Source organism: Apodemus sylvaticus, chromosome 21 (assembly GCF_947179515.1).
Source record: "Apodemus sylvaticus chromosome 21, mApoSyl1.1, whole genome shotgun sequence".
Classification (NCBI taxonomy): Eukaryota; Metazoa; Chordata; class Mammalia; order Rodentia; family Muridae; genus Apodemus; species Apodemus sylvaticus.
In genome coordinates this window covers 41,751,877-41,776,475 of record NC_067492.1, presented here as the reverse complement: position 1 = coordinate 41,776,475, position 24,599 = coordinate 41,751,877, and the positions used below count along the sequence as shown (strand labels likewise).

General features: G+C 50.6%; 1 protein-coding gene across 6 annotated transcripts; it reads right to left on the bottom strand.

Moving 5' to 3' along the window:
- Positions 1-3,427: 3,427 nt before the first annotated feature.
- Snx20 (sorting nexin 20) lies at positions 3,428-11,965 on the bottom strand. Of its 6 annotated transcripts, XR_007974774.1 has the most exons (7): positions 11,829-11,965; positions 11,045-11,185; positions 9,422-9,522; positions 7,822-7,955; positions 6,158-6,309; positions 3,656-5,496; positions 3,428-3,507 (listed from the first exon to the last, which is right to left on the bottom strand). XR_007974774.1 is itself a non-coding variant. In XM_052166351.1 (6 exons), exons 2-6 carry the CDS (start codon positions 11,045-11,047, stop codon positions 4,828-4,830), a joined length of 1,059 nt encoding a protein of 352 aa, XP_052022311.1. In that variant the 5' UTR covers positions 11,048-11,185; positions 11,829-11,965; the 3' UTR covers positions 3,428-4,827. The 6 variants fall into 6 exon arrangements, 5 of the variants coding, with proteins under 5 accessions (XP_052022311.1, XP_052022312.1, XP_052022315.1 ...); XM_052166351.1 differs by having other exon boundaries at positions 3,428-5,496; XM_052166352.1 differs by having other exon boundaries at positions 3,428-5,496; positions 11,045-11,154.
- Between the last annotated feature and the right edge of the window lie 12,634 nt (positions 11,966-24,599).

The window sequence follows — 24,599 nt, the reverse complement described above, 5'->3', positions numbered from 1 at the left end:
TGACAGATAGTAGATTCTTCCTGTCAGGTTAACTTGTGGTTTTGCTCCTGTAATTGAAAGAATGGACCCACATGCTCCAAACACGACTCTTCGGTTCATTTACTTTCATGGAGCCAATCACTGGAGATGGCTTCTCTCCAGATGCTTGGTAGGTAGGTTCTGGACTGGACACTGGCCTTCCACTTTCCATCACTCTCCTGGGCTCCATCCTGGCTCCTTTGCACCCTCAGAGACAGGGCCTCCTCTGAGAAGGCTCCTCCAGCCACCTGTCTGAGGCACATCATCCTGTCAGAGTTTCTGCTTGCTCTGTGAGTGGCTGCCTGTCATGGCAGCATTAGGAAAGGCACGGGGCCTGTCCCAGCCACAGCTTCATTCTGCTCTCAGGCTCCAAGACATAAACATGCCTTGGATATTCCTGTTCTGAGAAGACGTGTACACAGGCACCTGGCTAGCAAGTGGGCCTGTGTAGGTCTGATAGAGACTGGTATCTGTGCAGGAGGGAGTTCTTTCCTCCTTTTGTGCAGCATGGCTACCTGGGCCAAGGCCTTTTTCAGAGGACACACTGCAGGGTCACTCAGGCTTTGGTCAGCCCAGACCACTTCTCCCATGATGCTTCACTTCCCACGTGATCACTTCACCCCATGGGTGCTTATATCTGGAATCAGCTTGGAATCAGGCACTACAACTTGAATACCAGCTCCTAACGGGATAGAGAGGGCCAAGGACATACAATCAAAGTCAAAGCAAAAACAAAATCTTGGAGCCAGTATGCACGTCTGTGCTCAGAAATGAACAGCAGGTAACAAATTCTATGTCTTGCTTGGGCCAGACAGATGGCTTAGGATAATGTAGGCCAGACCCAGATGGCTTAGGACAGCACTGGCGGGAAGGACCACATGGTGGACACTCCTAGCCATTGAGCAGTGCTTGCTGGTCCCCAGAGTCTATCATCACAGATGGGGCCTATCCGTGGAGGCCACCCTGCCTCGGGGCAAGGCCTGTTGGGCTTAATGAGGGTGGCAGGTGCCACTGTGTTTATCCTTAGAGTTACCTTCTAATTAGAGCAAGAGATTCTGTTGTTCCACTTGGAGTTAGTTATATAGGAAGTTTCTTTTGCAAGCAAATTTGCATACAGAAGACAGACTGCAAGGAAAACAGCACATAGGCGGTGACAAACCTGAGGGTGACAGTGGGTCAGTGTAGCCCAGCTGTTGTCCAACAGGGACAGGGTCATCAGGGGCAGAGTCACAGGAGCACTGGGGAGCATGGTTGGGGGCCCACCCCCCAATAAAACCTGCAGCCTGGAGCTCGGAAGCCAGGCACCCACCTCAACACAGCGCCTCCCAAGTCCAGCAAGGTTTTCAGCAAGCACATCTTGAATTTGAAAGCAGGATTCTTCCAACTGCCTTGTTTGTTGGAAGATGTCACCATGCTATGGGCATGCACATTCAGACACCATGCAATGTGCGTAAGGAGTGTTTTCCCCATCTGTTTACAGGTGGGGAATGATCTTGAAAAGCCCTTCTGGGTGAGGGATCCAGGGATACTCAACCTCCATCTTCCGAGCATGAGATCCAATGAGGAAGGTAAGGACTCGGGGCCAAACAGCCTAAACTTCACTGGGGGCCAAGGAAATACAATCAAAGTCAGAGCAAAAACAAAATCGTGGAGACAGTAAACAGGGCTGAGACCAGTGCTCAGGAATGAACAGTAGGTTACAAATTCGACAGCTTGCTTGGGCCAGACAGATGGCCCAAGCCGTGACTGAATGGGAGTCATGTGACCCTGGGAAAGTCACCTCAGGGTGTCTGTCCTCAGCTGTAAATGGGATGAGAGTGTGGCCTGGACAGGGTGGGGCTGGCAGGACCAGAAGAGAAGCCTGGCCCACAACATCCAGGGACACAGGGTGCAATGGGGATGCCTGTCTCCATCCAAAGGGGATACCCCAGGCTTCAGGCTAACTATCCAGAGCTAGCTCAGGGGCATAGCTGTGGGCCTCCATGCTGATACTGTGTTTGTCTCACTGATGAACACCTGAGAGAAACAAGGAAGAAAGAGTTGGTTTTGGCTCAGGATTTCAGAGGCCAGAGTTTCTGCATCTCTTTGGGTGAAGTTGGGCATCTCATGGGATCCTGTGATCATGGAGGATGTATGGCCTCTCTCCTGGTACTGCCAGTCTATGGCGTTCTGGCTCCATTTCCGGGCTGTGGTGAGGATACAATGGTGTAGAGTGTGATGGAGTGAAGCTTCTCCTCTCATTTTCTTCTGTGCCCCTCCTTGGGAGTCAGTTTCAGAAAGAAGAGTCCCATTTGCTACCATTCCTAATGTCCTGTAGAACAAGAACTAAGTAAAGCAGGTAAGATGGGGTTCTCTGGAAACCCAGAAGGTGGAATGTTGTGTGAGGTCACAGTGAGGGTAGGCTGCCTCTGTGGTGCCACACTAGGCCTCGAGGAAGCTTCTCGGAGGAGTTACCTAGAAACTCAAGGGTCTCTTCCAGGAATCCACAGAACAAGGCCTTTGACTCCAGCTGCTGGGAAGAGATGCCTGATTGGCAGTTATCACAGGCCAGACCTCTGAGCTACCCCAGAGGCCAAACACAGCACGAGCAGCAGACACTACAATGGCTGTAGCTACTGAAAGACCCGGGCAGGTGCTGTAGAATACAGTCCTCCAAGCATAGTAGGTATTACCATCTTCATCAAAGCAGCTGAAATTAGTAGCCACAGCCCCTCATGATCCACCCCAAGTACCTTTCCTCATAGAAGTGGGTAGGAAGGGTGGTTAGACCCTCACTGGAGTTCCAGACCCTCTTCCCTTATGCCTCCTTCCCAGATGTACGTGCTTCTGCCCAGGGCTGCAGATGGCCGTGTGGTCTCAGAAGGTACCAGGGCATAGACAGACACATGTGGTATGTCTGAATTAAGTGGAGGACTCCGTCTAGGCTGGGGCAAGGCTTTTTCAGTGGTGTCACTGTTTTGGGGGGTCACACACCCTGTAAGTAACCTCTCAGTTGGCTAAGTAAGCTTAATAAATCCATGGGCTCATCAAACTGAACTGTGGTGGGATCAAACTTTGGTCTCCTGGTGGAGCGCTACGTACTGTGATAGATGTTTGTTCGAATTTCTCTGAAGAGTGCACACTGCAGGGGGGCACCATTAGGAAGAGGTGAGTTGGGTCCCAAAACTGAACTGTCATCAGTCCCTTTTCCGGTAAGCAGGACTCATCCTTTCCTACACACTAGGTGGGACTGGACCTTCCTTCTTCCAGGGTTCCTAGGGGAACTCCACTCTCCCCACCTGAGACACTGTAGCTCTTCCCAGTGTGCACACTGAATATCCCCCGCACTGTCACATCTGCTCATTCACATACATTTATTCACATTCCCCGCACAGGAGCCCATGCATCGTTTTGAGACACCAAGCACTCCTTTTGGATGAGGTTCTTGTTTATTTGCTTTACAAGGATACTTCCATCACAGAGCACTTGAGCCCAGCCTCTTCACTTGACCTAGTTTATTCACATTCCCCCCCCCCTGCACACGAGCCCATGCATCGTTTTGAGACACCAAGCACTCCTTTTGCATGAGGTCCTTGTTTATTTGCTTTACAAGGACACTTCCATCACAGAGCACTTGAGCCCAGTCTCTTCACTTGACCTAGTTTGGACCAAACTACACATCCTCAGGCCTCGGGTGTGGGTGAGCGCCACTCTGCAGTCCAAATGCTCAGAGATTTCCAACCTCACTCCTGTTTGGAATTGTCCTTGGCTGCAGGGCATGGTGTGTCTGCACCTTGGCCCATTTTCTGTTCAATAGCTGGATACCATGAACCACACCATTCATAAAGAAGAGGGCCTTATTCAGTGCTTGCTTCTGGAAGTCCAAAGTCAAGGGGCTGTGTCTTACAAGGGCCTTCTAAATGGTGGGACTTCCGAAGAGTCCCAAGGCTGGGCAGGGAAATCACAAGGCAAGACAGAAAGGGTAGGCTCCTCTGAAGAGGTCATCAGTGCACTTATATGGTGTCCCCATGCTCTAGTGTATAAGTATCTCCCAAAGGGGCCACCTGCAGACACTGTGTTGGATGTAGTAAGTTTCTAGCCTCGCCTCCTCCTCCTTGTCTACCACACCTGACTTCCCAGCATCCTCGAAACTTCAAAGAATCATATGATCTCCATCCTGAAGGCTCCCGGCCCTCCCCCCCCCCCCTCAAGAGCTTGTTTTACTGAGAGAGTAGCACCAAAAGGAGGAGGTAGGCCTTTGGGCTAATAGATGGAAATACTTGCAATGGATGGGGGTGGGAAGGTCAGAGGAGTGAAGGGAGGATCTTGGGTAACCACGCGGGCAGTCTTTGGGGAAGTGCGTTGCATGTTTATGCAGGATGACCCTGCAAGTTTCTCCCCTGGCTGCCTACAAAAAAGAGGTGCTTCTTCTTTTCCTTTTTTGGTACTACTGGAGATTGAAGCAAAGGAGTCTCACATGCTAGGCAAGCACTGTGTCATTAAGTCATATCCTCAGACCTCTTTATTTGGAGCCATGCTCAGCAAGCTGTCTGGGCTGGCCTTGAACTCATTCTGTGCGGTAGGCAAGCCCTCCCCATCCTGAGAAGCTAAGTTAGGTCCATATACTTGCAACATTTTGACAGCTGAGCTTGAAGGTTTAGGGTGTAGAGAATCTGGCACTCAAGGGTCACAAGATGGCTTTTTCAGGGGTCCCAGGAGCCCCTCTGCTCAGAAGACATCAAAGTAAAGATGGGCTTGTCCAAAGCAAAAAGCCCACCAGCGATGACGACCCGCGGCTCTGTCCGCGCAGCCTGGATGCGGGATCAGACATCAGGACAGATACTCTCGCACGGTGAGCTCCTTCAGGGTGGCGCCCCTGTGCGTGGGCCTCCGGAGCTGGTCCTCGTCCAGGCGGCCCTGCAGCGACGCCAAGTCCTTGCCCAGTGCGTAGGCCAGGCGCACCATGGCGTCCAGCAGCGGCGCGTAGTAGCGGTGGCTCTCGCGCGCCCGCAGGCGTCGCAGCGCGCGCTCGCCGAGCGCGAAAGCCTCGGCCGGCCGCTCCAGGTCGCGCAGGCACACGAGCATGGCGCAGAGCGCGGGCACGGCGGCGCTCGGGCAGTGCGCCGTCAGCTTCTCGTGCAGCGGCACCACGCGGCCCAGCAGGTCGAGCGCGCGCGCGTACTGACCGGCGCGCAGGCAGCCGAAGGCCTCGCGCAGCTCGGGCCGCGTGAGGAAGTCGATGAAGTCGCGCGAGCGGCGCACGGCGCGCACGGCCGACAGCAGCCGCAGGTACTCGCGCAGCTCCCGGCGCCGCTCGCAGATGGTCTCGGCAGACAGGTTGCCGGTCAGGCGCTTCCGCGGCAACGCCACGTCCTCCAGCTCCGGCCCGAAGCGCTTCAGGAGGGCCTTGTGCAGCCGCTCGAAGTCCGAGTAGCGCCGTTCCACCACGGCCTTGTCGCTGTCGAAGCTCCCGGTCTGGATGACCACGACCTGGTACATCTGCAGGCAGGGCGGAGAGGCTAGCCTCAGGACGCCAGGAGGGCACGCCGCGCACGCGCGCACGCGCCTGTGTGCACGCGCACGCGCCATCTGGGGCTGGAACCCAGGGACCTTGCACAAGTCTGGCAAATGGTCTGCCACTAACTATACAGACTCCTCCCAGGTCATTATTATTATTATTATTATATTTATTATTACATCTAATTTAATTTTTTACTTATTTACTTTACATCCCATTCACTGCCCTCTCCTGGCCACCCCCTCCCACAATTCTTTCCCCTCCCCTGTCCCAGGATGTGTGCTTTTTGAAATATGAACTAGCTGTGTAATTTACAGATGAATCCTAATATCCCCACCTTAGCCATCCCTGAAATGTAGTATTTTAAAAGCAAGTCAAAGAAAAACCAAGAACATATTAATGATTGGAGACTATTTCAGAATCAGCAGCGGAGGAGTGCTGCCTGACACCTGGCATCATGGGACCAGGAACACGACTCACTAGTCTCTAGTCTTCATGTGGTACCATGAGACCTCTGTTTCTCTGGAAGACTGTGAGTTGGTGTGTCATATCGTAAGTGGGAAGCTGTGATCTCCGAAGGCCTGTCGCCGACCATGCAGGAGGTGACTGACAGGAGCCCCATCGTTTCTAAGCTCTGCTTACCACAAACTTGGAGACTCTCCTCTCCTCAATGCGGGCCGAGGCGATCTCGAAGAGCAGCCTGACATGTTTCCAGCGGCTCTTCTCCTTCTGCCAGTGCTCCTGTAGCTCCCTTGTGGTCATGCTGGAGTTGGAGCTGGGGCCATCTTGGACTTCTGGAAAGACATTGCCTTTGAGGAATCTGCATTAGGCAGTGCCCTGTAGGCCAGGGCTGGATGCATGGGATGGGATGGATATCAGAGCTCCGGAAGAGCACACTAATCCCTTCCTGCTACCCTCACTGTGGGGGGCATCAGCTAGAGCCCTGTGACTCTACCTAGGTATGAATCTCAGCCCAACACCCTGACTGCTCCTTGTTATTCTGAAGTGCTCTGTGGAGATGGTGCATCACCCACTTCTGGCCTACTGATGGACCATTTTGTAACCACGTGCTCCTGGCAAGCGGGGCCCCATGTCCATGTACTCCGTACAGCCGGGACTCAGGGCCACGGAGCCCCTCAGAGCACATCAGTGTGCTCAGGGGAAGCCTGAGGAAGTCGGATTTCAGCCTGAGCCTGGGCGGCCCTGACTGTACAAAGGCTTTTATCTCAGGGTGCAGCTGCCTTTCTCTGCGTTGAATTCGGCCTTCCTGTTTCCTTGCCTGAAAGCTGTTCGTTTTGTCTTGTTTTGTCTTGTCTTGAGACAGGGTTTCTCTGTGTAACCTGGCTGTCCTAGAACTTTCTCTGTAGACCAGGCTGGCCTCCAGTTCTCAGCTATCCACGTGCCTCTGCCTCCCTAGTGCTGGGATTAAAGGCGTGCGCCACCACTGCCTGGCTTCCCACCATATTTCTTCAGCCTCACTTGAGCCCCACGCCTTTCTGCGAATCTGTTTAGATTTTGTTTTCCAAACACGATTTCAAAATGAATTGTGCATTTTTTGCAAGAGGCATAGGTCTGAACATTATCTTGTGCCACCTGACATAAGTGTCATTCCCCTGCCCCACACCGCTGTGATGCTGGAGTAAGTGCTTCCCATTCTGTTCCAGCCGGCACGTCTAATTCGCCTTCACCAGTGGCTGTCTTCTGAGCTTGGAGGCTATGAGAGCGCTCATTTTACTTGGCATGCGTGGTACACCCCAGGTGTCAGCAGATCCATCTTAGATGAGTGTAAAGAGAGATTGTTCCAGGAGATGGCACTATAGTAGGTACTGTCAGTGCCAGGCCAGGACCCACTGGCAGCCACTATTCTAGAAAATGCTATTGGCTTCTAAGGAAAGCACCTGTGACTCAGGACCCTGCGGCCTTTCTAGGACCACAGCAACATGGTCAGTCAGGTGCCCCCCTCAGCATTTGCAGAAAGGGGTGTTGGACAACCTTTGCCTTCTTTGTCCTTGGATGCACAGCTCAGGTAGGTTCTGTACACTTTCCCATGAACCCCCATCCAGACTGAGTCACAGTCACCTACCCCAGCCATGTGATCACCCACCCCCTCTACAGGAGGCTGCTCCGGTTCTGCCTCCAAGGATCATCTCCCACGTAACGCGTCTACACCAAACCCTTGTCTTGGGGCGGCTTAGGGTGACCCCGATTAAGACAGCTGCCCGGCTACCTCGGTACAACCACTGAAGTGCTTCAAATGTCTGAACCAGCTTCCGCCACCCTCACTGAGCACAAGCCCTCCAGTTTACCTTCTGGTCCTGGGCATGGGAGGTCTGGACCTGGGGGCAATGCTTCCTGTCTGGGCCTTGTTAGGCATTGGTTTATGGGTCCTGTCCAGCCAGGGCTCCCAGGATGCTCTGGACTCGCCATGCTCCAAGGCTGCCTGAGGTGCAAGAGAGAAGAGCGAGAGCCAACTGACATTAGGGCTCCTGCAGACCCTCGGGGTGCTTGGGAGTCCAGGTGTAATGCCTGCGGGCGGGTGGGCAGGGAGGAATGATCCCTTGCTACGTCCCCTGCCACCCACCCAGCCAGATCAAAGCTAGCCCCCTCCCCTGCAGCGGACAGGCAGATCCTGAGGTAGGGTTGTTCTCCACGCAGTATACAGTTGCTCTGGATTTTACACGAAATACTGTCAAGTGATAGCAACAACATTAGAGGTTCCCCCGGTGAAGCGTACTGGCTAGCCCAGATAAATGTCCCGCCGCTCAGCTTTCTATGACAGCGCACCCCTCCCCATCTATCCACCTTTAAGCAAATATTTAATATGCTCAGTTCATCTTATCTGGTTCCTTGAACTTTTTTTAATAGAACACCCACAAAGCTTTTGATACTCCTGCCAAATAGTTGATAAGGAAACAGGTCTAGCCTGAGGTCTTGTAGTTAGTGAGTATACAAAGGAGCAAGGGAGCACTGTGTCTAAGATGTGCAGGCCAGGGATGCTCCTTTGCGTGTTCCCAGTGCGACCACCCTCCTCTGCAGGGACTGTTTCTATTTTCACTTTGTGGTGAGGAATCGAGAGCTGCCTGACAGCCAGGCCTGGGGTGGGGGCTGGGACACAAGCCCAGAGTGGCTGACTACAGAATCTGCTCTGACGGGAAGTGGGCCGCAGGCACACAGCAGGCCAGCAGGCTTGTGGGGTCCAGTCTGTGCACATCAATACATGGATGCCTTGGTAGCTGTCAGTTTACCCTCCTTCTCTGTGCCTCAGAGTCCTATAAAACGGGCCCAGTATCAGAATTGCCTTCACTGGCTGAGTGGTGGATGAGGACTAAGCCAGGCCTGCCCTGTAGGGCTCTTCACACAACACGGACTGCACTGACCTTTCTGTTACTAGGATCTGACATGCATTAAGTGTCTGCGTCCCAGCAATGAAATAAATAGCTCTAGAAGTGTGTGCTTTTCACGGATAGCTGCGAATTAGGATATGAGAACTGAGACATTCTCTCACAGGAGCAAATGGCTGGGCACTCTCATGGGCACACGTGTTAGGTTTTCTGACAGAATACCTGGCGTGAGCCGCTGAAGAGGGAAGGGTTTATTATGCTCGGTTTCAGGTTTCAGCTCATTGAGGTGGGGAGGGCATGGGCGGGGCACAGCAGCTCACCTCCAGGTGGCCAGGAAGCAGAGAAGAGGGAGGAAGGGAAGAGGAGGGAAAGATGGGAGAGAACATGCCTGCCTATAAAGAGGCGTTTGCGCATGCGCGCTCATGTGCTCATGCCTGTGCGTGCCCCTCAGCTCGCGAAGAGTATGGAGGTCCTAGGGAGTTTACTGGAGTACGTCCCTGCCTTCCACCACACAGGTCACGGAACTGGAACTTAGGTCATGAGGCCCAGTGGCAAATGGCTTTACCTGCAAAGCCAGCTCAGTGAACCACACTTTCCTCTTTTTCTCTGAGCCTTTGGCATGATGCTCTCCACACTCAGGGTGGGTCTTCCCCCTTCCTTAGTCATCTGCGGAAACAGTGTGAGGACACACCCAGAGGTATACTTCTCTTGGCTCCCAGGGGATTATAGATCCAGTTAAGTTGGCAAGAGTAAGCCTCGCAGCACAGGAACTCAAAGGAAGTGCAATGATACCAGCGTATCCTCTCTTTTCGTTGGTGTGGCCTAGGGGAGGCTGGTGGGGCTTGAACCTGGGCCTCAGGGGGCTGTTCTTGATATGGGAGGCGGAAGGAATTGTTTTCTGAGTGGCATCTGAGCCGTGGTCCAATAAGTGCCACCAGGGACCCTCCATCAAGCCTCACATTTACAGGTGGGGAAACTGAGGCACAGAGCAGGGGCCTGGTTGGCCCCATGCTGTATGTGCTTGGGTACTCAATAGCTTGTGTGCCCTGCTAACCTCAGCCCTGTGGCAGGAGTCAGGGAAACATGGCCCCCATTCTGGCTGACTGCGGTCCCTGGGCAAGTTATTTATTACCTCCTGTTTTCCATTTCTCCCCTTCCTTTTTTGGAAGGGTGGCTATGCTATTAAGTGTGGATGGGAGGGGTCCCTCATGTTCTGCTAAATTCTCAACCTCTTAATGCTGTGACCTTTTAATACAGTACCTCAAGTTGTGGTAAGCCCAACCCTAAAATTATTTTGTTGTTATTTCATAACTGTCATTTTGCTACTGTTATGAATCATAATACAAACATCTGATATTCAGGCTATCTGACATGTGCCCCTTGGGGGTCACAAGCCATAGGTTGAGAACCACTGCTAAGTGCTAAAGCAAGATAGTAGTCCATAAGTTGTCATATTTAACAGGGTTTGGTTTTTGTTTTGTTTTTATAAGACGCTGCTATACTATGTAGCCTAGATTATGACAGGAAGTCATAATCTTCCTGTCTTTGCCTCCCAAGGGCTGGGATTACAGGCATGCCACAGTGTGCCTATTTTACTGAATGGAGTCACAGTGTTTTCTATGGGCACTCCATATTTTCTCTAGCCTTTTGTCTGAGTCGAGGGGTGGCTTGCAGAACTAGCCCTAGTGGTCCACGCCTTTCCAGATCTGCTTTCTTGATCTGGGTAGCTGCTGCCATGCCAGAAGCAGGGGACTTCTTCCATGGGACCTCGGAAGACCACAGAAGTGTGCCCATGCTCTGTTGTGATCCAATAAAAACATCAAAAAACTGGCATGAGACCAGGGCTTAGAATAAAACTCAAAGCCACAACCAAAGCTGTTCCTGGCTGTCTTCTCTTACAGGACAGGCTGGAGTGACCCATTTAAAGATGAGTAGAAAATGGTGATACGTTGACAGTTCCCCCAAATACATCCAACCCTCAGTTTCCCCATGTGGGAAATGGGAAATTAATCTTTTTGCTAAGCTCCTTGGGGGCAGAGGGTTCTGAGTGCCTGCCTTATTGCGCCACACCCTCAGTGGTAAAGATCTCTAGCTATCACAACAAAGCACTGCAGATGATGGTACCAATAGCTTGGGGACCTGCCCTTGGCCCAGAGGAAGGGCAGTGTCATAGGCTCCCACCCCATACCATCTCCTGTGCATGACAATCTTCCTCTTCTGCGAGCCTTGTCTCTTGTTCCCCACGTCAAGGGATCCTGCCCTCTTCAGTCCTCCTCCTGGGCACACAGGGTCACCTTTCTGGGGGGCGGTGTTGCAGAGGGGATGAAATCTGGTAGAATATAGTAAAAGCCCTTGCCCATAAGACAGAAGAACTGAGAGGCACCCATTCAAAGACGAGGAGGAAGGAAATGCCGAGAGCGGCAGCCCTGGCTGCGGAGTTTGAGTTTAAGTCTCCTTTAAAGAAAGTAGGGCGGCTTCTTCAGGCCATCATTGGAGGGTCAGCCAAGGCTCCACCTGCCCTGCTAAGGAAAAATGAGCACCACGGGACCCTGCGTGCTTCCCTGTGAAGCTTGCCACCAGAAGCGCTCTCAGTTGTGGGTGCACATCAGAAGCCCCATGGGGATGGGGAGAGGAAGTGATAGGGGCTCTAAGGAAAGCGGGCTGCCTACCCCACAACAGCCAGACAGAGCCGGGGTGGGCTCCGGATTCTGTACTCCGCTGCAGGGGCTACCCTTTGAGAAATACAAGTCTGGACTTGTTCCCAGGAACAGGAATGGTGCCTGGCTTTTCAAAGGAATCAGGCTTAGAGGTTGGAATTAGGTTTGGCGCCAGTTTCTAAGGACAGCCAGGACTCGCACCACCCTTGGTCCCTCCTACCCTGTCCCCGGGGAGTTCCCAGAGGGTCTCTCAAGGATATCATTGGGTCTCTGTGCGCAGAAGATAGCTAAGCTTGGGGTCAAACACTGACTGACCTGGAATCTTCAGGCTTTGTGGGTTCAGGAGTCCAGGAGAGTCACATGCCTCACTCCGATCTCTTTTTTGCAAGGTCCAGCTAGATGGCTGAATGTCTGCGGCAATTCTGAGTTCTCTTTTTTAAAAACAGGAAATGGGCTGAGTGATCTCCTTCAGAGGCCCCAGCTTATTGGTTGCTGAAAGATGTACATGGAACTTCATAGACAGATGTTTGCAGAGCATCACCACGGCCACGTGGTACAAGGCCACCTATAGGAGTACAGTTTAACCTCACTTCACAGCAGCTTTAAGCAGCTTGATATCTGATAGACACCTGAACAATGGCTGGCATTCGGAGAATCGATCTCCAAGTCCTTTGTTTTAGTCCTTTTCTGTGGCAATGACAGAAGACCATAGACTGAAAAGAAACACATATGAAAGCTTATTTAGTTCATAGCTCTGGATCTAGAACATGTAAGCTCGAACTGGTGGTGCCTGTGAGGGCTGTCCTGCCACATGTGACATGCCATTGTAGGAGGTGGACAGATAAGAGGAAGCTTGCCTTATGCACCCTAGTTTCAGTTTCATAGTTACAGCCTAAGACCCTTTATGAAGACTGTCCTTATGACAGTCAACGCTCAGAAGACCCCACCTCCCAAACCTATAGTGTTGAGGATCACAGTCTAACTCGAGAGTTTGGGGATACATCCTTTTAATAGTTATTATCCTAGCCACGAGCGAGGTATCATGGGACCCTTTGTGTCCTGTTGACAGGCTGGAGAACCGAGGTTTGGAACACTGAGCTGGTGGGATGCGGAGCCAGTCTTTGACAGAATGGCATCGGGTGGCCTCCCGATTTCAAAAGGAGTCAGGTTTCCATTTGGAGATAAGCCATATTCACAATTTGTGACAGAAAGTTCTAGGGAAGATAGACCGTAGCACAGGGATGTCACTTATGGCTACCAGTGTGTGTACCCTTAGGAGAAAGAGGCTAGAGGAGGACAGGTTATATAGCCTTTCTGTCCATCCCTGGAAGGCCTCTCCTGAGTCATTCTAGCTATTTTCTTCTCTCCTCAGCACAAGTGGCTGTGGTCCGTCTCCATGTCAGTCCTTCTCCATAAACTTGACAGCCGAGAATAGATCCCGGACACTTGAGTTCCGTCTTACTCACTTTTGAGTTTTATACACATCAACCCATGTACACCATTCAAGTTCTTTGGTGTCTTGTTTCTTTCCTTCAGTATTTATGTGTGTAGGAGTTAGTAGCGTGTATGTGCATGTGTGCATGTATATGTGTTGTGTGTTGGTTGTTGAATTTTATATCTTCTATTGTTACTTTATTTGAGCACGTCTCTGCTTTTCCTTTCTGAAGGTGTGATATCTGTTTATGCTGTTTCTAGAGTGTCAGAATGATCCCTGCTGCTGGTTCAATTCTTAGGCATTTAGCCAAGTCTGTGTGACTGTCTGAGGGGACCCTGCTGGGTCTTTGAGGAAGAGAATCTCCAACTACATGGGTATGGCCTGGGTGGACATCTTGCATTCCCCTGGATGTGAATGAGCCAGCGTGCATCTTCTCTATCCTTGATATGGCCAATACTTCTTGAAGCCATTCTACAGTGTGGGCAGGGGTGTCACCTCATAGCTTATGACATCGGGTCCCCCAAAGGATAATTATGGTAGACATCTTCTCCCAGGCTTATATCTGACCTGTCTCTTCTCTGTTGGAGTCCATTGCTTTGTCTTTTATTGAATTACGTTAATAGCTGAAGATAGGCCATGACTGTTCCTTTGGGTACATGCTCTTCTTAATCTCTTTTTCCTCCTGAGGCTCACATTCGCACTTAACAGATCTTGTGATGAATAGATACTGTCTACCGTGCTCAACTAAATCAATCTTGTTTTTCATTGTCACAGAGGTTTCGCCCTTATTTGCATCTGCTTCAGCCCCATAGGCCCTCTGGAAGCTTAAGATGAGTCAAGGTGCACTCAACACTCGATGGCATCATGCTGAGCGTGTGAGGGCTGGCCGCTGATGGCACACTAAAATCCTCAGAGTTTGCCTTTCTTCTCGGGGCTCTGTACTGCGTCTGTTTACCTATTGGTCTTCATGAAAATGTCAGCCAAGCCTTCCTCTCTGCATCGCCATCACTGTCATACCAAGAACACACCTATCCATAAGAATTTGCATTTGGCGAGGGCTCAAGACAACTACCTCGCACAGTGTGCCTCTGGTCGGCTAGTCCTGGCTGCAAGGGCCATATTCCATTTGCCTTGGCCTCATGTTGCCTGGCAGAGGCCTAGTGTAGTAAGGAGACAAGAGAGGCGCGGCCCTCTGCCCCTCCTCTTCCTACCATGAGTCTTTCCAGTTTCTTGTCCTGTCTCTGCCCAGGCTTGAAATCTGTGAGATGCCACAGCAGGCTCTGCATTCCTCTCCAAACCCTATGAGTTCATCACAGCAGTTAGCAACCACAGGGGAATAGTGTGACAGGCACTGCTTCCTCTTTTGGGGCTGGGGCCCAGTTTTTGGAAACCACCTGACACAGAGGTGTGCCCAGATTTTGATGGAGGAACACAACTGGGCCAGTGTGATCAGGAGACTTGTCATCTTCTGGGTGTTGGCTTTCCTCTGAAGCCCAGAACCTGAAGGGAAAGGGGAACTGGAAAGGGCCATGACTTGTCCACTTGGGCTGCCATAACAGAATGACCTGTGCTATGTGGTTTCAACAAGCAAGTTTGTGTCCTAATGTTCTGGGGGCTGGGACATTCTAGATCTTGGTGATCGCAGATCCAGTGATTGGTGCGAGCTTATTTCCTGGTTTATGGATGGCTATCTTTGTTGTAATGGCCCATGGTTAGCAGAGGGCTAGAGGGTTCTCAGGGGTCTCCTTTTTAAGGGACATAATCCCATAAGGGCTTCACATCATGGTCTAGTCACTTCCTAAGGTTCCACCCACCAGGGCCATCACATTGTGCGTTAGGGCTTTATTGCCAAAGTCTGAGAGGGCATATTCATTCTGTAACAGCAAAGATCATGGCAGGCCAGGAAAGAACAGTGGGCATCCCTGTTCTCAACAGTGGCAATACCAAGGCCAGATGAAGAGAGGTGGGCACCATGGAGTCAAGAAGGGGAAATTTTGGCATCTTAGAGTCAGATGCCCTTCTCTGGACTCCAAAGTCAGAGAGTATCTCTCCTGCTGCCATCCATCGGTGATGTCCCATGACATTTGGAGCCAACCTGAACTTCACCCTCTCTCCTGCTGCTTGTCTCCCCCTCCCAACTTCACTGTTCACTTCCCAGCATCCTTTGCGGCCCTTAGCACAGCCATGCTGGAGCCTGGTGGGCATGGTGGGCATGGTGGAGGTGCGGAGACTTGCCGGTCCAGGAGTTTCCTTTCTGGAAATACCCTTCTTTAGGTTCTTTCCATGTGGGGTTTTCTTTCCCTTGGCTTGCAGCTTCCTGTCCTGTTGCTTCTCCAGGCAGCCCGCTATTGACTTGATGCCACTACCACTGTTGGCATGCCTGTTCATTGTCTTAAACACCACAATGGCAGGGAGCTGTGTCCATATCAGCAGTCTGTCCCCAGCACTCAGCCCAATGTCCACACTTAGAGGGTGCTCAGTTGGTCTCTGCTGTGTGACAGCACAGGAGCAGGTCAATGAACGGTGACAGGATGCAGAAAACGAATTGAGCTGTGGCTCCAGCTCAGGTCTGACTCAGTGTACCCCTGGGCGAGCCACCGCCCTTCTGACGGGTGAGGAGGTTAAACCAGTCCTTTTTATGTGCAAGTACTCTGCATTGAGTAATAAGGCAGTACCAGAAATGACTGCTTATTCAGTCCCCAGTGTCTCAAAAGAAATGAATGAACGAAGAGCTGCTTACTGCCGCCTCAGATATCGAGCATGCTCAGAGACTACAATCCTGAAACTCTCTTTTGAGAAATTAAAAGGAATTGAAGATCCATGAGGAGGACCCCTCCAGGTTTGCCAAAGGGCCCTGAGCTGGCGAGGTGTTTTGCAAAGTGACCCCAAACCTGGTAATGGTTGCTCTCATCTTCTTGCAGCTGCACGTGGACAAGGAGCCTTTTTAAAGATTTCAAAGGTTATTGTTACTGCTGATCTTTAAATTGGGGCTGTAGGCCAAGTGTTGCTGACTGGTTTCGTGGCTGCATCGAGATACAAGAGGAAGGACTAGGTGCTGCCCTTGGGGTTTTTGTTTTGTTTTGTGTTTGTTTTTGTTTTGTGTTTGTTTTTGTTTTTGTTTTGCCTGACAGGCTTAAAGAGCCTGCCACTGTGCTGAGCCCGCTGGTCTCCCTTAAGCCCAGGATGAGCGACTTGTGATCTGTGTCAGGATTTGCTGCGAAGTGGAGACAGTGGAGCTTTTTCCATCAGGCCTGTGAGGAGATGGAGACATGACGAGCACGTGGGAGCACTTGGGAGCGGGCTGAGATTGGGGTGTTCTGCTCTTTTCCAGGCCATGCAGATGTGGGAGCACCACCCCCTGAGGGAAGCTGCTCAACATGGAGGCCGAGGAACAGGGTTTCATTTTTTCCCTTTTGTTTTTTTTTTGGTGTTTTGAAACAGAGTCTCATTATATAGCCCAGGATGTCCTGTGACTCACTCTGTAGACCAGGCTGGCCTTGAAGTTACAGAGATTTGCCTGCCTCTGCCTCTTATTAAAGTTGTGGGTCACCATGTCTGGAGAGGAACCATTCTCTCTCTCTCTCTCTCTCTCTCTCTTGGGGTGGGAGCACGGTTCAAGACAGGATTTCTCTGTATAGCCCTGGCTGTTCTGGAATTCACTCTGTAGACCAGGCTGGCCTCGAACTCAGAAATCTGCCTGCCTCTGCCGCCCAAGTGCTGGGAATAAAGGCATGTACCACCACTGTCCACCATTTTCTCAAACTGTTGGGTGGTGGAATATTTATTTTGACAACATGGAATCTGTAAATGAAGATGATTCTAGAAGCACTAAGGGACAAGGGAGAAGGAGGGGCCTCCAGAGGAGTCAGACGAGAAGCTGGGGCGGGAGAGCTGGCTTTTATTTGTTAGGGTCTGGTGTTTTTAGGTCATCCTTGTTGCTGTAACAAGGTACCACAGACCATATGACTTATTAGTGACAGCAATTTATTTTCTATGTTTCTGGAGGCTGGGAAGTCTTAAGGTCAAGACTCCTGCAGACTGGGTGTCTGCTGAGGACCCACTGTAGACAGCTGTGCTAGCTACATGGCTATCTGGCCATCAATGGGAACCCCTCATTCATTCATGAGGCTCTGACCTCAAGACAGAATTATCTCCTCAGCCCCGCAGAGGTTAGGATTCCAATGTGTAAAACTGGGAGGGGGAGGGGCTGAAGAGATAGTTCAATGGTTAAGAGCACTGGTTGCTCCTCTAGGGGGCTTTGGGTTCATTTCCCAGCACCCACAACTATCTGTAACTCCAGTTCCAGGGAGTCCGTCATACCAGGTATGCATGTGGTACACATATAATACCCATATACACAAAATAAAATAAATACATCTTTTGTTGTTGTTGTTGTTTTGGATTTGGTTTTTTCCGAGACAGGGTTTCTCTGTATAGCCCTGACTGTCCTGGAACTCACTCTGTAGACCAGGCTAGCCTCGAATTCAGAAATCTGCCTGCCTCTGCCTCCCAGAGTGCTGGGATTACAGGTATGCGCCACCACCACCACCCTGGCTAAATAAATGCATCTTAAAACAAAGCAAGCAAAAAACAAACTGAGGCAGATTCAGATGTTAAGCCCGGGTCACCGCACACAGCAAAACCTTCCCAGTGCACTGATGAGCCCAGGCATGGGTTAGGGGAGAAGGTCGGGCACTGCCTGGATGCTGGTTCTGATTCTAAGGTGGGAATGTAGTGAGGACAGAGGCCATTCAGGATACCCAGACACACTGGCCCTCTAGGTTCAGCTCACTGAACCTGTCCACCTTTCAGTAACTCGCTTAGCAGCAGGCTTGGGTCATGCCTATGCCTGAGGCAGAGGTCCCTTGATCCTCCAGAACCTGGAGGAAGAGAGAAGGACATGCAGGGGACACCATCTGGAAGAAAAAGACAGCTAAGCTGATGGAGCACAACATAGGCACAGCTTCTCCTCACTGCTTAGAGCACAAGGAGAGTCCCACAGGGACCGTGGGATGGAGCTACTGAAGGACAGGAAGGCTTCAGTAAAAGGGGCAGAAGGATAGGAGTTTGGCCAGCAACTCTGGCTCTTGGCCAGTAGCTGGCCCACTGGAGGAAGCCATTAGACTCTGGGAACCTCAGTTTCTGTATCGTAAGAGTGAGAGCCAGAGCAAGGGGCCACAAAGGACTCTCTCCACTGATCGTCTGGCTGTTATTGCTCTGCCTGAGTAGACAACACTGCCCATCTTTAGGGCAGGTCTTTCCCACTGGAAATCTCCTCACAGACACCCAGAAATGTGCTTTGTCCATTTTCTGGATGGTCTCAACTCAGTCAAGTTCACCACCAACATTAACCATAACAAGGGTCAGAGAGAGCTAGGGGTCACACAGCAGTTATAAGGACACTGTCAGTATGTTGGCTGTTACTTTGAAGAGTGATGTAAAGAGACTCACTAGGATTGCTTTATGATGCTGGAGGCATAGAGAACTGCTAGTAGTTCTTATATAACCTAAGTAAGTGGTGGAGATCTGGATCCCAGCAACAGTGGTCCTCATTGTGTGATACTATTCTTGGGGGGAGTGAATAAATATGTCACTCAGATAGAGAACTGCTGACAGACCAAAGTAAGGATACTACCTGTCTTAGGGTTTCCATTGCTGTAAAGAGACATCATGACCAAGGCAACTCTCATAGAGGACAACATTTAATTGGGTTGGCTTACTGGTTCTGAGGTTAAGTTCATTATCATCATGGTGTGAGACATGGCAGCCCAGGCAGGCATGGTACAGGAAGAGGTGAGAGTTCTACATCTTGTTCCAAAGACTTCAAGAAGACTGGCTTCCAGGGAGCTAGGAGGAGGGTCTCTCGAAGCCTACCCCTCACAGTGACCACTTCCCCCAACAATGCCACACCTCCTAATAGTGCCACTCCCCGGGCCAAGCGTATTCAAACCACCGCATTCTACTCCCTGGTCCCTGCTATAGGCTTGTTCAACCACATGAGTCTATGGGGACCATACCTAGCCATAGTGTAATGGAAAATACATTTACTCTAACATCAAAAGTCCCATAGTCTACAACAGTCTCAACAATGTTAGAAGTCCAAAGTTAAAAGTTTCTTTGGAGATTCACACAATTGCTTACTTGTAATCCCTTAAGAAATCAAAGAGGAGATCACATATCTCCAACATCGTAGAATATTACTACCATTCCAAAATGTCATAGTGAGGAAATACTACCAAAGGTAAACCAAAATCCAGTGGGGCACACTCCAAATTCTGTATCCCCATGTCTGTGGTCAAAGTGCTCTTCAGATCTCCAACTCTTTTCTGCTTTGTTAATGGCTCTAACATCTCAAACATCTTGGAGTATCCAAGGCAACTTCAACTTTACAGCTTCTTGTGCCAATGTCTGGGATCCACACATGATCTTCTGGGCTCCTCCAAAGGCCTTGAGTCATTTCTCCAGCTTTCCCCTCTGTAGCACTCCAGGGTCTGGTGGACTCCATTCCACAGCTGCTGCTAGTCTAGGTGATCATGCCATGGTACTGGCATTGCTAATTCACTGAAGTCTTCCATTGCTCTGCTAGACTCTCTTCATGGTGCCAAGCCTCAACTACTTTGCATGACAGCTTCAGTCTTAGACTGTGAACTGTAACTGAGGCTTCATCTTCCTCAATGGCCTTCCCTGGCCTCACACTGTGCCAATCCTCAGTTGCTCTCCATGACCCTTTATGCCTTCAAAACCAGTACCACCTAGGTGATTTTTGCATATTACCAAGTTCAGCTGCAGGACGAAGTACAACCTTGTCTATCTCTGGAACAGAGCTTCTTTGTGCTCTCAGAAAACACTTTCCAGAAGATTTCACCTCTGTGATGCTGGTCTCTTCTTAATCACCACTAATTCCTTAGCTCCAGCTAACCAGCATCTATTGTCTCAGTAGTCCCTTCTATTCTCGATTCTAAAGCCAGAGCCACATGACCAAAGCTGCCAGAGTTCTGCTGCTTGCTGGGACTGGAAAATGGTTCTATTTTGTTCTATCGTTCTATTGTTGCCTTGGATACCCCAAGATGTTTGAGATGTCAGAGCCATCAACAAAGCAGAAAAGAGTTGGAGATCTGAAGGGCACTTTGACAGCAGACATGGGGATACAGAATTTGAAGTTTGCCCCACTGGCTTTGGTTTAACCTTGGTTCTATTACATTATCACCAGTTTTCTGTTTTTCAACTCCTTCACTACCTAAGCTTGGGCATCCTGGAACTTGCTCTTTAGACTGACCTTGAACTCAGAGATCAGCATGCCTCTGTCTCCTGAATTCTGGGATTAAAAGTACGTACCACCATGCCTGGACTTAAGCTTTTCTCTGCTAGGAACCTGCTCTGTTCCAGGCTGGTCTTGAACTTAGAGATCTGCTTGCTTTTGCTGCTGAGATTAAAGATGTGCACCACCATGCTGGGCCTAAGCTGTTCATGGTCACAGTTCCTCAAGATCCTGAGTCAGTTTTGTTTTGTTTTAAGATAAGTTTCACTGTGTAGCCCTGGCTGTCTCGGGGTTTGCTCTATAGACCAGGCTTGCCTGGAACTCAGAGATTTCCTCCTTCTTCTGCCTCCTGAGTGTTGGTGTGTGCCGCCTGAAAGGTGCACTGAAAGGTGCGTGCTTCCCTGAAAGGATGGAATTAGAGAACTCTGAGTCTTAAGGAGTTTCTCTCCCAGGTGAAACATGTCAACCCAGAGGCAAGCGCTCTGCAGTAGCTCTGGTGAGAAGTGGCTGTATTCTGAAGACACTGGAGGATACATCCCAGTCTTAGTCAGGGTTACTATTGCTGTGATGAAAAGCAATTGTCTATGACCAAAAGCAGCATTATTTGGAAAGGGTTTTGTAGGGTGTAATTTTTACTACCCTGCTTTAAGCTTGGGGCAGACCAAACTACCAGCCCCGCCCAGGTTCCCTCAGATCGGAGGATGAAACACACACACACACACACCCCACACATACACATACACATACACCACACACATACACACCACACACGCACACACACACACACCACACACACACACACCACACACACACACACACACACACGTGACACACACACACCACACACACACACATGCACACACGCACACACACACACACACACACACACACACACACACATACACACACCCCACAAGCTTATTTTTATATGCTGTAGCTCAATGGCCAGGCTCTTTGAAGCTTCCTTGGCTATTGCACCCTTCTTCTCACTCCCAGCTCAGCATCCTAAATCTGCCCTCAGCTTTAGCTGTTCCTTTAGTCCCAGCTCAACACCCTGAATCTGCCCTCCGCTTAGTTGTGTTTCAGATCTGCCTGCTATCCCAGGCTCAGTCAGGGAAGCAGCCAATGGCCACTCCACCCTGAATTTCACACTGCTAGTGGCTCTTCCTCCCTCTGAAGCATGGTGAAACTCTTGTATCTGCTTGCCTGTCAGTGGGAAAACGGAAGTCCCGCCTCTTCCACCCAGCTCATTGGCTGCTAACGTCTTTATTGCTCAATCAAGAACCAATCGGGGAACTGGACCTTCAGTGTTCACACGTAGATTCCTGATCAAACCACTCCCTTACAGGGTTTAGTTCACTCACAGCTCCATATAACTGTTGATCATCAGAAGCAGCAAGGACAGGACTTCAAGCAGGTTAAGAATCTGAAGGCAGGCACTGATGCAGAAGCCACGGAAGGGTGCTGCTTACTGGCTTGCTCACCGTGGCTTGCTCATCTTGTTTTCTTATAAAACCCAGGACCATCAGCCTAGGGATGGCACCACCCCTGGTGGGCTGGGCCCTCCCACGTCGATCACTAATTACGAAAATGTCCTATAACTAGGTCTTATGGCGACATTTTCTCAATTGAGATTCTCTCCTCTCAGATGACTCTGGCTTGTGTCAAACTGACATAAAAGTAGCCAATGCAAGCCCAAAACTTTGCTCCTGGGTTGGGTGTAGAGTGCGAGTGAACATGAGTCAGGTGGCGTTTTCTAGGTACTTCCTGTCGGTCAGCATTAGGGTTTGAACGTAAAGTGCCCCATAGGCTCGTGCTTTGAATACTGGGTCCAGCTGGTGGTAAAGCTGTAGAGTGTGACTTCAGGCTTTTCCTCCTATCCACTAAGTTCCCTGAAATAGTGACTCTGAGGCTAATTATTAATAAATGCTTAGGCCATACGCTTCTGTTTATTCTCTGACTAGCTCATAACTCAATTATCCCTTTTATTCTAGCCTGAGGTCAGCCACGTGCCCGATCTCCTGCCTCATCTCCTCATGTCTGGATCCTCAGTATTCTGGGGCAAATCTCTCATATCTATTTCCCAGAATTCTCTCTTTCTCTCCTGGATGTTCCACCTCCTATTTCCTGCTTCAGCTCATTGGCCATAGGCTTTTTTATTGACAGGTGATAGCTTTTGCACAGTGCACAAGAGAGTCTCTCTACAGAGGAGCCTTTAGAAGGTGGGGTCAGTTGGTAGAAATGGATCGCTATGGGCAGGCCTCTGAAGGTTATGCCTGGCTCTGGTTCCTGTAACTCTCTGCTTCCTGGTCCAGAGTGGATGTGAACAGTTTCTGCTGTACATTTCTTCTTCCATGAACTAGGTTCTACCATGCTTCCCCCCAACCCTGCCCCCATGAAAGACACCCCCCCTACTGAGACTGTGAACCCAAAGAAAGTTAACCTCCCTTGTTTCTTTCAGAAACTGTGGTTGCAGTAACACAAAATGGAACTTACATAGTCCACTTTCTGAGGATGTCTGTGGTTGTTGGAAATGTAGGTCAGTGGTTGGGGTGCAGGCCAAGAATACCTGAGGCATTGGGTTCAATCCCCAGCACCATTTAAACAGGAAAAATTGGGGTGGTTGAGGCACACAGGCCTGTAATCCTAGGTCTTCAAGCTCAACCTCAGCCACCTCCTTGCCCACCTGGGCTACATTGTACCCTGTCTCCAAACAGCATCTGAAAAGTTGGGGCCGATGAGATGGCTCAGTGGGTTGAGGAGCTTGCTGCTAAGCCCGACAACCTCAATAGATCCTCAGGACCCCTCCCCCCATGGTGAAAAGAGAACTGAGACCTCCACGTTGTCCTGTGAGCTCCCCTCATGTGCCAAGGCATAGATGCACCCACATACATAATATTCAGAGACAATAAATAAATGCAAACAATTTAGAACTGAACCTGTTGAGTTTCAAACAGGGGACAAGCAGCTGAGGTGTCTATTTAACATAACAAAGTGGACCTGGTCTCCAGGGTCTCCCAGCATCCTTCAGTTCCTACCATTACAGGGAAGGGCTGGAATACCCGCCCTCTACCCTGAACTGTCCAGCCTGGGGCTGGCCTTCCCCTCCCCCGGAGGCGCTTCCCTATATTTTGTGCGCTCTCTCTCTCTCTCTCTCTCTCTCTCTCTCTCTCTCTCTCTCTTTCTCTCTTCCCCGTCTTCCCTCTCTCCCGTCTCCCCCCTCTCCCTCCTGGTCCGTTCCCTCCCTCTCTCTTTCTCTCCCTCTCCCCCCTCTTCCCCCTCTCTTTCTCTCTCTGCATTTCTCTCTTTCCCTCCCTGCCCGTTCTTGCTCTTTCTACTCTCTCTGCCCCACCCCCATCTCCTCCTTGTCTGTGGAGCAGTTTCCCTGGCCCCATTCCCTGGTATCAGTGAACCTGCTCAAGAGCTGCCCTCAAGCAAACCTTCCCTACTCTTAATTTTAGCTTGTATTGGGTTATTTCATCCACAGAGAAAACCAATAAAAACAAACGAACGAATGAACAAGAAGGAAACCCTAGCCAATGCCTGTGCTAAGAAGTTTGTTATTGCTGCCCCCTTAAGCTCCCACCAGTATGTGCTGAACACCTTGTAGGCGGCACTGCACACCAGGACCATTCCCTAGGAAGAGCTTACCTTTTAAATGCAGTTGCTGTGACCAAAGCACCATAGGCAGCTGGCCTCCACTCCCCCTGTACCACCTGTAGCTCTCCACTGCTCTCCTAACCCTACTCCCCTACCCTAAACTTCTCTTCCCTCCCCCAACTTCTCATTCCCATAGAACCCTGACATTTTGATCGTTTCTCTCCTCTCTCTCTCTCTCTCTCTCTCTCTCTCTCTCTCTCTCTCAATGAGACTTCCTGGGAAGTTATAAAACAAGAGGCTGCAAAGGGAACTAAACAATGCTCATGAATTCCGATTAGGATGGTGGCAGAGCCCAGCCTAGGAGGCAATGTGGGAGGCAAAGTCCTTTTACACTTTGACCTCTCTCCTCAGCTTGCATGGGACTGACAACCAAGGGGAAAAAGAGGAACTTTAAATGCCCTACCACCACCCAGCACAGCCTTCTGGGAATGCCTCCTATAAGACTGTAGTGGGCCAAGGGCTTACAGATCCCTGGGAGGGTGCATCGGTTCCAACTGTCACCGAGGGCTTTCCTAGCTTTTGTTCCCAGGACTCTGTGGTTCCCTTCTGATTGAAACCGGTCCCCAAGGGCCGAACACAAAGCAAAGCAGGCAGGCCCCTTCTTCACGGATACCAGTTTCACCAGTCCCTAGAGGGAAATCAGGAGGGGTGTGGCCGCCCTTCCTTGCCTGCCAGAGTGGGCGGGGTCTCTGGTGGGTGGGCGGGGCGACGAGCGGGGCGGGATCTCTGAGGG